The sequence below is a fragment of the Gymnogyps californianus genome, chromosome Z (genome assembly GCF_018139145.2).
Source record: "Gymnogyps californianus isolate 813 chromosome Z, ASM1813914v2, whole genome shotgun sequence".
Classification (NCBI taxonomy): Eukaryota; Metazoa; Chordata; class Aves; order Accipitriformes; family Cathartidae; genus Gymnogyps; species Gymnogyps californianus.
Window position 1 is genome coordinate 22,444,691 of NC_059500.1, and position 16,311 is coordinate 22,461,001.

Below are 16,311 nucleotides of genomic sequence, written 5' to 3' on the forward strand. Positions count from 1 at the left end.
CTCCGATAAACAGCAACATGTGAAATGAAGTTTTCCTATCCTTAAGTTTTTGTACTTTTCCTTTCTCTGGAGATCAAAGGGTTCTGAGCCCACTCTTAAAGAAATTACTTAGGTTTTTATTTGGCTAGAATAAACGTTATCACAGCCTGTAGATGGCTTAATTTTTGCTTTTATTTCCTTACATTCTGTAGCGGACTCTTGTACTCTAAAATGATGATAGTTTTATGAATAAGAGAAGGAAATGTATTAAGTAGCTAAAATAAAGGTTTATTTAAATTTCATTTGAAAGGAAATTTATTTATAAGATATTTCAAAGCACCTTAAGTCTCCTTCCTCCCAAACAATGCATGCAGCCTCATTTCCTCTTACCAAGTTAAGCAGTTTTCCTGTTGGTATTTAAATGATCTGCTTTTCTCAACTATGCTTGGAAATTTTGCTGCATGACCCTTCCTGAATCATTATTGTTAGACAGGTAACTTAAATAATGTTGCACATGGGATTTTTCTGTCCTCATTCCATCACTTATTCTTTCTTTTTCCTATTTTTACGTACAAAGATTTCCACTTACATATATTTTTTAAGAAATCATGCACACACATATGCATGTACACAAACACACATTAGTGTCATTCCAGCCCTATTTCATCAGCTTGGTAGTATATTTCTTGCTGTAAACCTGTATGTCCTAAACGCTGTGAGCAGCTCTATTTTATTGATATAATAGTTGTAAGTCAGTCTGTGCTGTTTATTGTGCTGCTCCTTGCTTATGGTTTATTTTTTTAAATCTTTATATGATCAGTTTTATCACTATGACCATGTGTATGTGTATACAAAAGCTATGATTTTCTTTTTTTGATGTTTCTTTTGTGACCTAAAGGAAAATTATTTTTTTCATGCAGCTCCAGAACACTGAGTAAGCCACTTAGTCTGTAGGCCTCTAAGATTAAACTTGCTTTTATTTTCCTGCAGCCAAGAAAGCAACAGTGAACTTACTGGGTGAAGAAAAGAAGAGCACTTAAACTATTAACTGGATAAGGTTTCCCTACCACCTCCTTTATGAAGCTTGATGTTACTGGGAACTGTGGTATAATTTTAATGATACTGCCTTGGAAACATTTTGATATATTAAAGGAATGTGTTGTAAGTTTGCTTACTACTTTGCTGTGTCTGTATAGAAAGTAAGCCTTTTTATTTAAAAGCAATGCAGTGGGCAGCATCTGAAGCTTAATGAAAATACTTTATTCATCTTCATGCAGAAGAAATCTTTCAGTAATCTCTTTCTGCAGTAACATAAATAAAAAGTATATATCCCACAGGCTCTGCACTTTAGTTGTCTCTGTGTATGTAACTATTCTTAACACTTTGACTGTGGTGCATCTGGTAACATGAAGCTATTGTATAAGGAAAATACTAGTCTGAATGGATCTTCTTGAATATACAGGGAATTATTGTGAGAGATGGCATAACGGATGTATTCCCCACCAGTAAAGTTGTAAATGATGAAATTACATGTTCTAGGCACCTGATGATAGAGATTATTCACTGTTGCATGTTTTGTTGTAACACAATATTTGGTACAGTGTGTATATTCTTAAATTGATAGATACTAAATATAGGAAAGAGTAACTTCATTCAAGTGATCAAGCTTATATTAGCGTAATTTGCCAGAAATGGGTGCATTAAATTGCACAAGATTAGCACAAGATGACTAAAGTACAACTCCTTGCCTCTTCTTGCTAAATAAAGTTGTCATCTAAAATTGTTAATAGAGTGCCTTTTAAGATCACACTCAAAAGCACAAACCACCTTTCGCTAAGAAGCGATACCATGACAAACACTTTTTCCTAAAGTCCTGTTGAAATATTAACTGCCTTGAGTGTCAGTCCCCAGAATTACATCGTTAATGGGATGGACTACAACCTCCATGAGCTTTTTCTGCTCATAAAAATCTGCAATCTCTTCTGACTGTACTAAGAACAACTTTGCACGAGCACTGAAACTTCCTGAATAGAGATGCTGTTGTCATTACTTGATATATTCCTGACCAATCAGTAAGAATGCAACCAAAGTTGTTAAGAGAATAAAGGCTTTTTTGCAATCAATGGAAAAGAATATTTTTTTTAGATCTGAATCTGTATTTATTCTTTCACACCACAGTATTTTCAACAAATTCAGCATGAATTTGTGATGTCTCCCTGTTCTTATCTCCATGCTGATGTTTCTTTAAAGCCTGCAGTAATGCTATGACAGTTCTTAACTCACAGAACATGCAGAAGGTAAGCTTTTGATACAATCAAAAGTGATTTCTGATACCAATCTTAAATTCAAAAGATTTAATCTTAAAACAGACTTTTGAAGACTTTTGGCTTTCTGCAACAAGTTAGTATATCAACATTCACTGTAAATTTTCAGATGCAAGAACTGCAAAAGAATGAAGCACGCAGTGCAGCTCAGCAGGTCAGTTTTAAATGTGAGATATGTATTATAAGAAGAGATGTAAAAGTGTCTGAAGAGAAAGCATTTTAAGCCTTAAGCTGGAAAACACAGCCCTTACGGCTGTCAACTTGGATAGGGAAGTACGAGACCCACTGTGCATCATTTTCTGTAGGACAGCATGCAGTTCGTCATTTGAAGGAAAAAGTGTAAAATACCACAGCTAATCATTCCATGACAACTTTTTGTTATGAGTGGAAGAGGATAAAGTTTACAGCAAAGTTGTAGATGTAAGCGAGTAAAAAGTTTGAAGTGACTCACCATTTAAGTGGTTTAATTTCTTATCTTCCTCTGTCTTAAACCCACTGAACTTCTCGGTAAGCCATACTAAATCCTAGTGCTGTGTTTTAAACACTATCAATCAACTGTGTATATAGCAGTCATGTGGCCAGTGTAATTTAGTTTCACCTCTTGAAATAATAAGTAATAGATAAAAATAAATAAATATACTTAATAGTCTATTTGATTTAGGTACAAAGTACTACATAACTTACTTCGCTAAAAGCTGCTGATAAATCTTAGACTTTCCAAGCCTAACAAGGTCTGTAGTAGAGACAGAACTTCTTTTTCCTTTCTCATACTACTCAACAGTTCTTCCACTGTTATTAATGGGGATAAAACATTTCTAGGAAAGTGTTAAAACATTTCCTTACATCTCTCTTAGAACTTAACAGTTAGGCGTTAAATCAACTTCTTGTCTTTACAACTTGATATTTCTTGACCAGCAGCTAAATTCAGTGCTCCTTTGTCAGATTTGTACTTGAAGTAGAACTACCATCTGTTGCTAACAGACCTTCATCTTGTTTGCCTTGATGCAAGTTGAAACGACTAAATTTCTGCAGCAAGTTATCCTTTCCTGCAAGTAACTCCACTGGGCTGGCCCCACAGATCAGTGCTCTTCTCAAAGTCTTCACAACATTTATGTGCGAATGTTGGTACACACATCTACTCCATGTTTGTGCTGAAGTTGTAATGTGCTAAATAAAAATGGATGCAAATAAAGAGATTCTTACAGGACCAGTACGATGCCTCAGTATTTTTTAAGGACCTTATACCTCAACACTGAAAACCCAATTACCTTAAGAAGGCAGAAGGTCTTTACAGCATATTCACTTTTTTGCCCGAACTTCATTACTGTGGAACTAGTAGAAACCTCTCTAAAAGCCTGAAGGGATTACTTCTGCTTCATGATTGGGTCTCGGGGTGCAGCTGAGCTGTTAGAGCATCAGGCCTTAACAGGAGAGTTTGGAATACAGATCTGTTCTGAACAGTGAGCACCACGAGCAGCTGCCTACACAGCGCAGCTTTCCAGACTTTGTAGCCTTGCTTACCTAAGGAATCATCAAGGTTTAGTGTTCTTTAGAAGCATAGAGAGGAAAAATGGTAAACTACAGGGATTTCAAAGTTTTTCCTCGCCCACTGATTTTCTAGTGTTCCATAAATGACCTAAACAAATAATACTGCACGGTTATTGGCAGGTGAGGGGGGGTTACACTTGCAGCTCTTTCTGCTACCGCTGTAGGTAGGACGTGTCTTCTGCTTTATCCTACACATTTCCAAACTCAGCAAAAAGGAAAAAAAAGTTCAGAAAAACATTTTAAAAAACCCACAATGATAACATCACTGCTAGTCATACTAAAATGAAACCAAATTCTTCAAACCAAAGCAAGATAGTTAACAAAGAACAGAAATTCTTGTAAGCAGTGGAAGACGTGACTAATATTTGTCAGGTCAAACCCTCACAACTTTTTTTAAATTAATTTGACAAATTCAAGAAAGTGTCTTGAGTTTGCATTCCAGTCTTGTCCACTCTGTTTAAGTAGTCTGAGAATCAACACAAAAATATTACGACTAATTCCTTAGTCACTTCCCACCCCCCTTTCAAACTCAACCAACAATAACTTCCTTGTGCAAAAGAGGAAGAACAGAGTTTTAAAAAACGAAATCACAAATTCTTGTAGGTCATGAGACACTGTCAGTATTTTCTGTAAACTGCATGTCTGGCAACCATGCAAATATAGTGAGCATCAGTCTTGTCTTTCCAGAGAACTGTGCCATACAGTGTGATGGAATGAAACAGTACTTGAGGAATAACAGAGTCCTCGGTTGTACAACCACGTTGACATAACTTTCTGAAGAATAGATTTCCTACTGGTACATAAAACATTAAAATACTCTGGAGCAAAAAATCCTCAGATGACCACATGAACTCATGAACTACTCAAGTAAAAATAATTGAAGATGCACTTCTTCAAATTTAGCATCTTTTGGAAGGCTGTGTAGTTGACACCTTTGCTGAGGCTATGCAATGCCACAAAACAGTTAACACTTTATATACCTACCATTTTGTATTATCGCATCCTTGCAGGAGGAGAATTCTTAAAGCCTTCACTTAGACATGTCTAAGTTCTGCTCTTGGGGGGGAGGGGGGGACGGGGAGGGGTAGCAGGATGACGACAGGACAGGACAGGACACCAAACCAAAAAACCCACACGCAAAAAACCCTCCAAACTTTGATAAAGAAAAAAAAAGACACACATACTGTTTCATAAGAAATTGCACCACAGTGCAGGCTACTCAGTTCCTACCTGGAGCGTCCCCTGCTCTCTCCCAGGTCCCATACTACCAATGACTGCCAGTTTCCTCCCATCTCCCTTACACCAGCCGCTACAGTATATTCAATTCTCCCACCTCTTCAGGGCCTTCAGCAAAAGGCAGCTCATTTGGTAGCTATTTTACCAGATCTAATCTGTACCTAATGTGCAGCTGCATGTGTGCTGACTGAATGCCCAGCATATTAAATGCAGTTTCGTCAGAGCAAACTGCCAACCAGAAAGGATAAACACTCATTCTCCTTGCCTTTCCTATGTCTCATCTGGGACACAGAAAGTTTCTTCACTGGATGAAGCATTAACATAGTCGTCTCTCTTAATTTGACCACTCAGCTTCATGACTTATGGGAACTTAACTGTCTTTGAGACCTCTACTCTTTTTATCATGTCAACCAAATGACTCGACAGGCTCAAAAGTTACAAAGCAATAGATGAAGAGAGTATTTGTATTAACTTTTTTCTTCGGGGGAAAAAACCTCTTTGAAAAGCAAGGTTATTTTATCATAAGAGGTAAAGTAACCCCATAAAGGCCAGTCTGTAACAAAAAAAGCTAAATAACTGGTATCCAGTGGCAGGACGCTTGGGAATGGTTCAGAGCAGCACCAGGGGAGGTTTAGACTGCACGTTAGGAAACCTTTCTTTACCGAGAGAGTGGTCAAACACTGGAACAGGCTTCCTAGAGAGGTGGTCAATGCCCCAAGCCTGTCAGTGTTTAAGAAGCAATAACATGCTTTAACTTTTGATCAGCCATGAAGTGGTCCTTTAAGTGCACACAAGGAACAGGATATACACACAGGCAAGTTTTTTAAGAACAGCTATTTTCCGCAGAGCTGGTCTTTGGGGAATTTACTTCATGGCTGAAGGCAGAGAACTACATATGATCATGTATTATTGTCACTTCCCAAGTTAAAACACATTTCAAAACAACCTTTTGAAACTCACTTTCTTTACATTAAGAACTGAATGATGGTTGTGCTTCTGCTACAGCAGCTACATGCCCTCTTCCATATATCTGAAAGAATAAAACATCTCACAACAGTGCTGAATTTTCATTTTTAGTCATTCCTTTGTTCATTGCCTGTGTCTTCAGATCTCCTTAATGCCCAATGTCAATGTCCCTGTTGCTGACACAAAAATTGCTGTTCCTTTGCTGACACAAAGGATTGTTATAAGGATTCTGAGCTCATATCCACTTCAAATGTTTAATCTTTGTCTAGGTACCCAAAAAACAGTATAGGAAAATAACAAGTATATACTTTTAAATAGCTAGACTAGTACCTTCTGGAGGTACACTAGCTCAATATCCATATTCCTCAAGTCTTAGATGCAGAGTAAATTCCCACTCAGCGATGCACGTCTTTGTTAATATTGCCACCTACAGGAAATCACAGACCACAGTGTCTTTTTAGTAACTACACTGCTTAACCAAATTCTCACAGAGAACTGTAAAAGCCAGACAGGCAAAACAAAAAGACATCCATTATCACCCAATTTTTCCCTCAAAAAAAGATTTTTTATTGATAGCATTGAGACCAACAGTTGCAGTATTTCTGTATTTTTACAGCAGCCTTGTCACCACTCCCAGTCCCACAATGGCCTCTAACCATCTTCCCTGTTCCCCAGGAAGGGGAGAGGGTAGGGGTGCTGAAGGGGGAAAAGACCTGCAGAAGAACCTGACTTACTATCTTGACCTGCTTGTTTTTAATCCTCTAAAGGAACCCAGTTTATTAAAAAACAGGAAATACAGAAATGAAAACCTGGTTCATAAGCTTAACCGTGGCAGGAAAGGGGGAGTTATGTTTAACTTTGTGATGCCTCATTTAGAATAAATATTGCTCACATAGTGTATTTATTCTAAAGCCAGACAAAAATTAAAAAAAAAAAAAACAAAACGATGAACTCATTTAGAGATGGAGGGATAAGCAGGCAGGGGTTGGGGTAATCAGACTTCAACTCCCTAATGGTAGTAATCATCTGATTTCCTAGCAGTGCACAATTTGCGTAAAAAAAAAAAAGTCAGCTTTACCCAAAATACGCATAGAGCTTTTTGTTGATTAAATCACAGTTTTGTATATTTGAGCTCAATATTACTCTTTTCAGAAATATTTCTCAGTCTTCTTTGTAAGATCCTTACACTTTAGAATAGCTTTACTATTTTGGGTTCTTTGATTGGGAAATTTTGGTATGCGATGCCACTAAGATTCTTTCTCAACATACATACCATAGCACAGACAAGTTCTTAAGATACTTAATTTCTGGCTACTGTAAACAGATATCCCATGAGACTTAACCTCCACATTTTTCAGCTGTCCGTAGTCTAAAGCTCTGACTTACAATACTTCGGCATAACATGCTGATGACTTGGCTGGAGTCATTCCCCTCCACTTAACATCGTGGAGCTGAGTTATCTTGTACCAATGAATTTTCACAGAGCTCTCACTTTAAATAAAAGTTTCAGAAAGTTACTCAGCACTCAGGAAAAGCCAGGAATAACTTGAGCCCCACAATCCAGGGGCAGTTATGGACTTTTATATCACAAGTGTATCTTCCACTCTTGCTTGCATACCTCACCTGGTATTTTTCCCCATGTTACAACTAACCTGCAGCACTTCCCTAACTCTATAGAGTGGACAAAACTAACAACCTCTGACCATGCCCAGTTGTTTTCTTTAACAAAAAAAAAACCTTTTCAGATAGCACCTGTTCCCACTGTTCCTACCCCATGGCATTCCATCAACTCACAGAGATACCATTTACCTAACTTCTCAAAACTTAGGTGTGTTTTCAAGGCCAGACACTCCAAAGGTAGCTTGTGTAAACTGTCACATCAGCAGAAAAAAACCTGCAGACATTTGTACACGACCATGGTCAATTACAGCCTTGGAACACAGGATTTCTTCTCCTAAGCCATTCTATTTTAAAGAGCCTACATACTGCTACTCTCACACTGGTACAGGGCTTGGCCTGAGGAACTTTGTCATGGCAGCTTTTGGATTTGGTATAACTGCAGTGAGAATGAGAACGCATCCTCCTCCTCCTCTGTTAAACAATGCAACACAAGAACCACACTTACAAAGTATTACAGACAGGAAATACAATTGACTTTGAACTATTCACAAGTCGGGGGCTCTACGCAGTTGCACTATCGGTACCTATCGGCATCGACTTCAAGGGGCACTGGTAACTCACCACCTACTGGAACAAGATGCAGCTGAGTGGAACAAGAAATATGAGAACATAAGAAAACTCAAACTACAAGCACAAGTAGCTTGAGCAGGGATACCATCAAGAACTTTACTGAGTTTCGTCTCTTTAGGATAGTCATGAAATGTCTAGATACATTTTGAATGCTGTTTATCTTTAAAATGGGGAAAAGGTGATGCCACAGAATAGCACACCTGACAGACAAACAAGACAAATCCTAAAAGAGGATATTGCCACATGAAAAATTTATCAAAAATAATCTGATAACTCGCTTTCAGTAGTCATCTGTGAAAGCATTCAACTGACTTTGTTTTCTTATAGTAAGGATTAGAAAACTCATGCAGGATTTTTTTTTTTAAACTCAAAACAGGTACTGCTGCTTCTTTTTCAGTCTCCTTATACTAAACTATCCCCCATTTAACACGCACAGTACATTTCTTAATTAATTTAAAGGAGCCTTGCTACTGGACAGCTGTTCTGACCAACTCATCTTCTCCAAGTAACTTTCTGTCCCTGCCTGTGGACTACATAACAAAAAATAAATATTTTAAGTTACCCAGTATTGCAAGCCTCAGACATCTGAAATAGTATTTGACAGGTACAAAATAAAGCTACATTTCCTAACCTCTCAAACAACCACCCAAAACAGGATAATATAGTACCTCATATTATACAAGACCCAAAAGGGAGCTATTTTTTTTTCAAGTTATCTTAAAACCTCACAATATTATCCTTACAATATATGTCACTGACTTCTTTACAACAGGCTGTGGAGGAAAAATCAAGACTTTTGGAAAAAGTATTCTATAAAATTACATTTTTTAAAATTAACATGTCATTTATTAGTACACTTGACAGTTGTGAAAGATTATTAGCAAGGGAAGTTTACAGAGCTATAACTTCATTGATTTACGTTTTTCTGTTAGTGACAAAGACCCTCCAGAATTACAACAATCACTTCGCTAGCATAGATAAATGGTTTACTAAGGCAACCAGTTTTGAGATATCTAGTCTGCATAAGAATATTTATTTATTTATTTATCAAAAGCTGCATATTTCTTCTGGAAAGAATAATTCTCCCACCCACCCCATTTCCTTATGTTCTTCCACTATTAAAAGTGGATGCTAGCTTTAGACTTGCAGGTTGTGTGTGAAGACAGATTTATTGTTACACAGATGCGAGGCAGCTACATGCGTTCCAGTTCTGAGAAAAGCAGCAGTTCTATTCAGCTTCACCTGTTTATTTCTTGCTTGTATCTTTCACTTCAAAGTTGCAGCAAGTAATGTGTCCACCCAGATTTGTCTTAAGTACAATGTGATGTAACAATTATTCCAGATGTCAGCTCATTTCTTTTTCTTCCCTTTACCTTTCTTGCCTCCCTCTCCTTGCTGAAGACTTTGATCGCTACCTCCCATCTTCTGGGTTCTTGTTTTCAGTTTGGGAATGGTTTCTGCAGCATACAGCATCACTGATTTACCTAAAAATACAGGGAGAGATCAATGCATGCCTACTACGTTAAGAGCATTTGCATAATTTTCAAACTTAGAAACTTCAACCCCACTTTAGATTTGTTAAACTAGATATAAAGCCTAGGAGTTCTGCTTCCTTCCCCTGTGTAGCTAGAAGTTTGTGAAAAACTCTTCTCAACCTCAACCTTCCTTTTTTTTTTTTTTTTAAATTTTAAACAAGTGCAGGACTGATAAATGTCACAGTAGACTGGAACAGGCACATAACCCTGCCATCTCCAAAGTATCTACACCCTTCCTGTTACTCTGTCCCTTCACCTCTTAATGGCCTAAAATACCTGGGACAGAATGACCAGGCAAAAGCTACAAGCATTTTTAGAAAGGCACTGCTGTCTTCCAGCAGGAATATGGTTTTAAGTTGTCTCCTTCTGACCAACAGCACTCTTACGCTACTCTAGATTCAATAGTAGTCTTGCTCTTTCCTGAAGATACATACTTCTTTAGATATACATTTGCTTCCCTTTTACACACTGATTAATTTCCAGGAAAAATACAAAAGACTAAATTACTTGTCATTCAAGATGAACTATTCCTGTTAACTAGTTCAAGGGAGCTGCTCCATTGTTAATTTATGAAAATGGCCAGCAAAAAGCTCAGCTGAACTCAGTACTGTATTTTATCAATTTGGCATCTGTACTGATGCCTAGCTGATGTATGTAACCTCAGAAAAAGGTGGAATTTAGCCATTTTAATACCAAATCCTCTGTTTTAACTGTCAACAAAACAGTAAGCCAAAACTGAATAGCTGCTTTGTTCAACATAGCAATCACACAACACTCCCCACAATCCCCTCCAATGCAACCGCTGAAGAAACAGCATGATCAAAGACAACAGCATTTTACAAATGCCACTCAATGCTCACACCAACTTGATTTGGTTGACTTACATAGGCAAAGAGATTTAATGTAAACCTGTAAAATTTGTAACAGTAAAACTAACTAAACAAGCTGGTAACATAACAAAATAAACAGTGTCTTTCTGTTTTATTAACAGATAAAGTGCCTAACCCAGGTACCCTACTCACGTGTTGGAAACTGAGGTAAACATGGGTTGCCATCATCTTGTTTGAGCTGGATTCGTACTCTACCTCTGTACTGCATGTCTCTGTTCCACTCCCTAGGATACATCTTATTTTTCTGTCATACAAAAGGAGAAACTTATTATAGTAAGTACTGGAATAATTTTCTGCAAAATTTGGCAGGCAATTGATCCAAGTCATAGCAGCCTGGAATTCAGAACAGATGTAAACCATAACCGTAGCTCTCCAACAGTGTCATCCACCATTTAGCCATTGCAGTAGTATCCAAAGCTATAGCATAACTTTTTCCAGAAGCACTGCTGCAACCAGCTACCAGTACCGAACAATTTAGCAAGTAACCTGCTACAGGGACTGTTCTACTTCCCCACCAGTCTGGACCGCAGTGACACAGGTTTTTGTTTCATCTCCACAGCCACAAACCCTTCTGGACACCCAGAGACAGTTAAGTTATAGGTCACAGTCTGAGCCCCACTGCTTTTGGATACTCATAGCCTTCATTTTTATTAAAAAGTTACAGGTTTCTTACTGGTACTGGCTATTTCACAGGCTTGTGTGCACTAACAGGAATACATTCGACTTCTGAAAAGCAAAGTGATTTTGTATTGGTTTTTGGATACCAGTCACACTCTTAGGTGAGGACCTAAATTCTTCTTAGAAAATTCAACATTATTTTAAATTAATAGTTACTTCAGAAAAAGAATTGTGAAAAGCTACCTCTCTAGAAACCCAGACTCATTCCCTAAGAAAAAAGTAAACAAATTATTTAAAGAGCAAGCAGGTATTGCAGAAAATAATTAACATTCTCTAGCTAAACATAACTCCAAAGGACTGAAGATTTCAAGCATCAGAATCCTGATCCTACAGGACCCTTGTTCCAAAAGGTAATCACCTTTCATTAAAAATAAGCCTTTTTAAAAGCTTAATTTGCAGAGTTGCAGCTTGCAAAATTACCTTTTATTCTGACACATTTTTAAGCATCTAGGACAGTCTTCTCAGAAGGATAGTTAAATAAAAGTAATCTTTTTATAAGCTTAAAAGTGGCATTGTCTCAGAGATCTGGGTTATTCCAGCCTGGCGTGCAGTTTTCCAACATTTACTTTACCATTATCATCAGTTATTACTCAAAGCAACCAAATATCTTGGCTGGTAAGAAAAACTTCCCAATTGTAATTTATCCTGTCTGTAACAAAAGATATAATGAAAGAACAGAGACACATACGAAGTTTGTGGGGGTTTTTTGTGTTTGTTTTTTTTTTTAAATTACCTCTAATAGCACATTGAATCCAACTGCTGCACATACATCCTGGATTTCCGTAGATGTGGGATTTTCAACAGCCTGTTAAAACAATGTGTTACAGTTAATTATTTTTGAATGATGAACTACCTATACAGCAATTGTCAGCAGTTTCCCACCCTATACTCTATAACTAGAAAAAGCAGATGAGGAAAGAGAATGTATTTCAAATAACGACAAATCTACCGTACAAGTCATCTGTGAGCGCTCCTACAGTCTAGAAAACATTAAAAAAAAAAAAAAAAAAAGAGAGAGAGACAAGACATCAGTAAAACAGGAAACAGATGAGACAATTAATTAGGACAGGGAAACTAGTAAAAGAATTGCTTAGGAAAAGTAATTGAAATGAAATAACATGTATTATATTTACTAAAAAACCAAAAGCCATGAATCGGCAACAGCAAACTTATAGCAAGGACTGAAAGAGAAAAGAATAGAAACTTTCTAGGCACAGGGCAGCAGATTCCTCCCACAGACAGATCTTTGATTGGCAACTTGCATGCTCAAGAAAGATTTTACTATCAGAAAAAAACCCCAACCCTAAGCAGTAAAAAAAGCCCTTTATATTCCCAGCACTGCTTGTTAAAAATATTATAAAGGAGTGAGAGGATCAAAAACTATTTCTGGACAGATTAAAAGCAACAACAACTACCAAGTCTATGTGCCACATGCATTGTAAGTTCTATCTTTGACAGCAACAAAGGGAATAGGGCACAGAATACAGGCATACAAGCATATAGTCAGTCACCAAAAAACAATCATTAGCTAGCTATTCTTTTCTGCATCACTTTCAAGTTTGGCAAACTACTTATGTAGGAGGTTGAGTATGTTAAGTGTCTCATTACTTCTCCTGCCGCTTGCATGAAAGTAGACACTTAAACCCAAAGTCTTCTACCAAATTCACATGCTGACACTAGGTTATCTTCAAACACACTGTAATTTCCAGTTATTGAGCTACTTGCCATGGGGGATAGGAAAGATCAACAGCTTTGAGATTTATTTTCCAACTCTCTACACACTACTGCATAGCAAAACAAAACATCATATTTCCCTGCCACCCACAAAATTACTTTGTCTATAGGTATCCTTCTTCCTTCTGCTATTGTCTTCTTGTTATTCAAATATGCTGGATAAATGCAGATAAATCTAAAAAGAGAAAACAGTGAGTTTGACAAGTAATATCAACTCCTTAATTGGTTATGCAGTATTTTCCTAGTACAACAAAAAATAAATCTCATGCCTACAACACAAAAGTTCCCACAGCAGCTTAGAATAACCATTTATTTTCCCTAGACCAATTAGTAAGATGTTGCAAAACCCCATTTTGAGTTATCCAGGACACTGTATGACCGTTTGACTGAAACGCTCCTTGCATGACACCACTTTTTGGGGCACAATGTGTACAAAGGATGGCGCTATCTATCTTGAGGAAAAAAAGAAGGCTGACAGAGAATGTTTTGATCCATTTTGTAAATCCCTGAAACCTAGAAGGAAACATACACATTTCCCTGAAAAGAATTAAAGAAGGTTTCCTGAAAAGGTTGTAGTACACTAATTGCTGACTAAGTTTTTGATAGAAGCAAGAAGCAGGTTTTTTTTCACTATGGATTTGCTTTTTTTTTCCCCCTACTCACACACAGAACAACCCAGATTTGGGCAAGTTATGAAGCCTCTGAAAAACTATGCTTAGAAACTTGCTTAAGATTTTTCAGTAGATTTACACAAGCACATACAGGGGACAAGAGCGACAGAACCTCTACCCTTCTTAGACAACAAAAATACAACTAGCTGAGGCCTACAAGGAGAGGCTGAAGAATGGGGAGCTATGACAGCATAAGAAAACAGGGAAGCAGAAAGTGAGCAACTGGAGCAGACTAATGTTCAGTTAGTTGGGAGACTGACAAGGATCACTGATACTTACTGCCTCCCAGGAAACATTTCTTACTGCCTCTAAAACTAGCCTCAGTCATGTCAACTGTTATTACTCTTCTTCTCCTAAACACGTTTTCACCGGTATTTTCCCCTGTTAGCTGGAGTCCTCTTTACAAGCCCACTAGTACTTCTGTGTAAGTGGCACATGAAATTTTCAGTCTTGTTACCAACGTTCACAACCATGAACATACTACACTGACCATCACCATCTCTTGCTCAGTTTACCTTTTCTGAGCTTTAAACGATACGTTAAAAGGATGACAGGATAGTACAGCTTCAAGCACTCCAAAAGCAGAAACTGCCAAATTTTAACCTCCAACTTCAACGTATGCATTGCAATAACGTTCCTGTATGACCCTGGTACAACATAAACCTCCGCGGCCGTGAATCACGGAGGCATGCGACACTGCCGCCTCCTCGCCTTGCTGCACTGCATGCGGACTGCAAACCTGACCGCTGCCTCTGGGAACCGACCCCAAGCCACCGCTACAAGGGCTGTTCAGGAGAAACTCAGCAAGCCAGCTACATCAAATTCAGCGTGCGGTCACGTTATATGACGTGTTACTGTAATATTATCGCACATACTTGGAACTGTTATTATAGCTGCAGGCCTGACCCACCTCCCGCCGCCCCGACCCGGCATGTCCCTTCGCCACCTGGGCCGCCAGCCCGCCGCCGAGAGCTCACGCAGCCGCCCGCCCCCTCACCGCCGGCTGCGGCCCTAACGCGCCCCCGGCCGTGCCCCACTCCAAGGAAGGGTGCCGGCAGCCTCCGGCATGAGGGCAGCAGTTGGGCATGCCGCTGCCTCGGAGGGCACGACCCACGTTACCTCTCCTTATCAGCCGGAGACGTGGCGGTGGCGGCAGCGGCCATAATAACCGCAGCACCTGCGCCGCCACGGCAGCCGACCCGCACCAGCCTCACCCCTCTTCCCCTTCGCCAGGAAATCCCGCCCCCGCCCTCCAAGTCCGGGAATCCCATTGGTCGGTGGTGCTGTCTCTAAAGTGCATCACCCTGTAAGGAGGCGCAACGTTAGCGCCGCTGGGCGGTGCGCGCAGCCTCCGCCGTGCGTGCGCTTTTGCGGCGGGAGCGTGGGGCGGGGCGGGGGGTCGTGGCGGCGGCGGGCGGGCTGCCGCCGCCGGGCGGGGGTCCCGGACGGGCCTTGTTGGGAAACCAGCTCAGCGGCGTGCGGGTCTGTGAAGGCAGAGTCTCTTCGGTCAATACCGGAAACGTTATGCGAGGAAGATCCAGTACTGAGAAATCACTGCGGTAGCTTCACGGCGTGTCGGGAGGCATAGGCCGTACCGCCTGACTGGGCTGCATATGCGAGCTTAGAGAACGGCCATCAGGGGTGAAGCGCGAAGAGCAAGCCCGCAGTCAGTTCAAGCCGGCAGGCTGGCCGATGCCTCTCGTAAATCGCAGATGACCAGGAGGTTGCACTGCGCGCTAGAGGGCGCTGTGCCCGTGCAGTGCCGTGTGCAGCACTGAGCGCGAGGAGGGCGGGAGGTCTGGCAGCCGCAAGCGGCGCTGCCTGTCGCGCCTGTGAAGCGTGCGGCCTGGCGGGTGGTAGGGGAGCGCGGCAGTGAGGACACGTACCCTGAACGCAGTACAGGCGCTAATAAAATGAGCTCCCAGGGTGGTGTCAGTGGCACAGAGTCTAGCTGGAGGCCAGTAACTAGCGGTGTTCCCCAGGGGTCAATACTGGATCAAATCCTGTTTAACATCTTCATTAACGGTCTGGATGATGGGGCAGAGTGCATCTGCCAAGTTTGCTGATGACACCAAAGTGGGAGGAGGGGCCGATACACCAGAGGGTCGTGCTGCCATCCAGAGGGACCTGGACAGGCTGGAGAAATGGGCTGACAGGAACCTCGTGCAGTTCAACAAGGGGAAGTGCGAAGTCCAGCACCTGGGGAGGAACAACCCCAGGCACCAGTACGTGCTGGGGGCTGCCCAACTGGAAAGTGGCTTTGCAGAAAAGGCCCTGGGGAACCTCAGCTGGTGGACGCAAAGTTGAACATGAGCCAGCAACGTGCTCTTGCAACAAAGAAGGCGAATGATGTCCTGGGCTGCATTAGGAGGAGTGTTGCCAGCAGGTCAGGGGAGGTGATCCTTCCCCTCTGCTCAGCACTGGTGAGGACACACCTGGAGTGCTGGATCCAGTGCTGCGATCACCAGTAGGAGGGAGACATGGCCACAATAGAGAGAGT

At 40.4% G+C, this 16,311-nt stretch overlaps 1 protein-coding gene across 2 annotated transcripts; it reads right to left on the bottom strand.

The window, feature by feature from the left end:
- Positions 1-6,610: 6,610 nt before the first annotated feature.
- SRP19 (signal recognition particle 19) lies at positions 6,611-14,981 on the bottom strand. 2 transcript variants are annotated; one of them, XM_050913543.1, is made up of 5 exons: positions 14,931-14,981; positions 13,240-13,315; positions 12,140-12,211; positions 10,861-10,972; positions 6,611-9,787 (listed from the first exon to the last, which is right to left on the bottom strand). In XM_050913543.1, the coding sequence occupies exons 1-5, from the start codon at positions 14,972-14,974 to the stop codon at positions 9,654-9,656; spliced, it is 438 nt and encodes a 145-aa protein (XP_050769500.1). In that variant the 5' UTR covers positions 14,975-14,981; the 3' UTR covers positions 6,611-9,653. The 2 variants fall into 2 exon arrangements, with proteins under 2 accessions (XP_050769500.1, XP_050769501.1); XM_050913544.1 differs by lacking the exon at positions 12,140-12,211.
- Between the last annotated feature and the right edge of the window lie 1,330 nt (positions 14,982-16,311).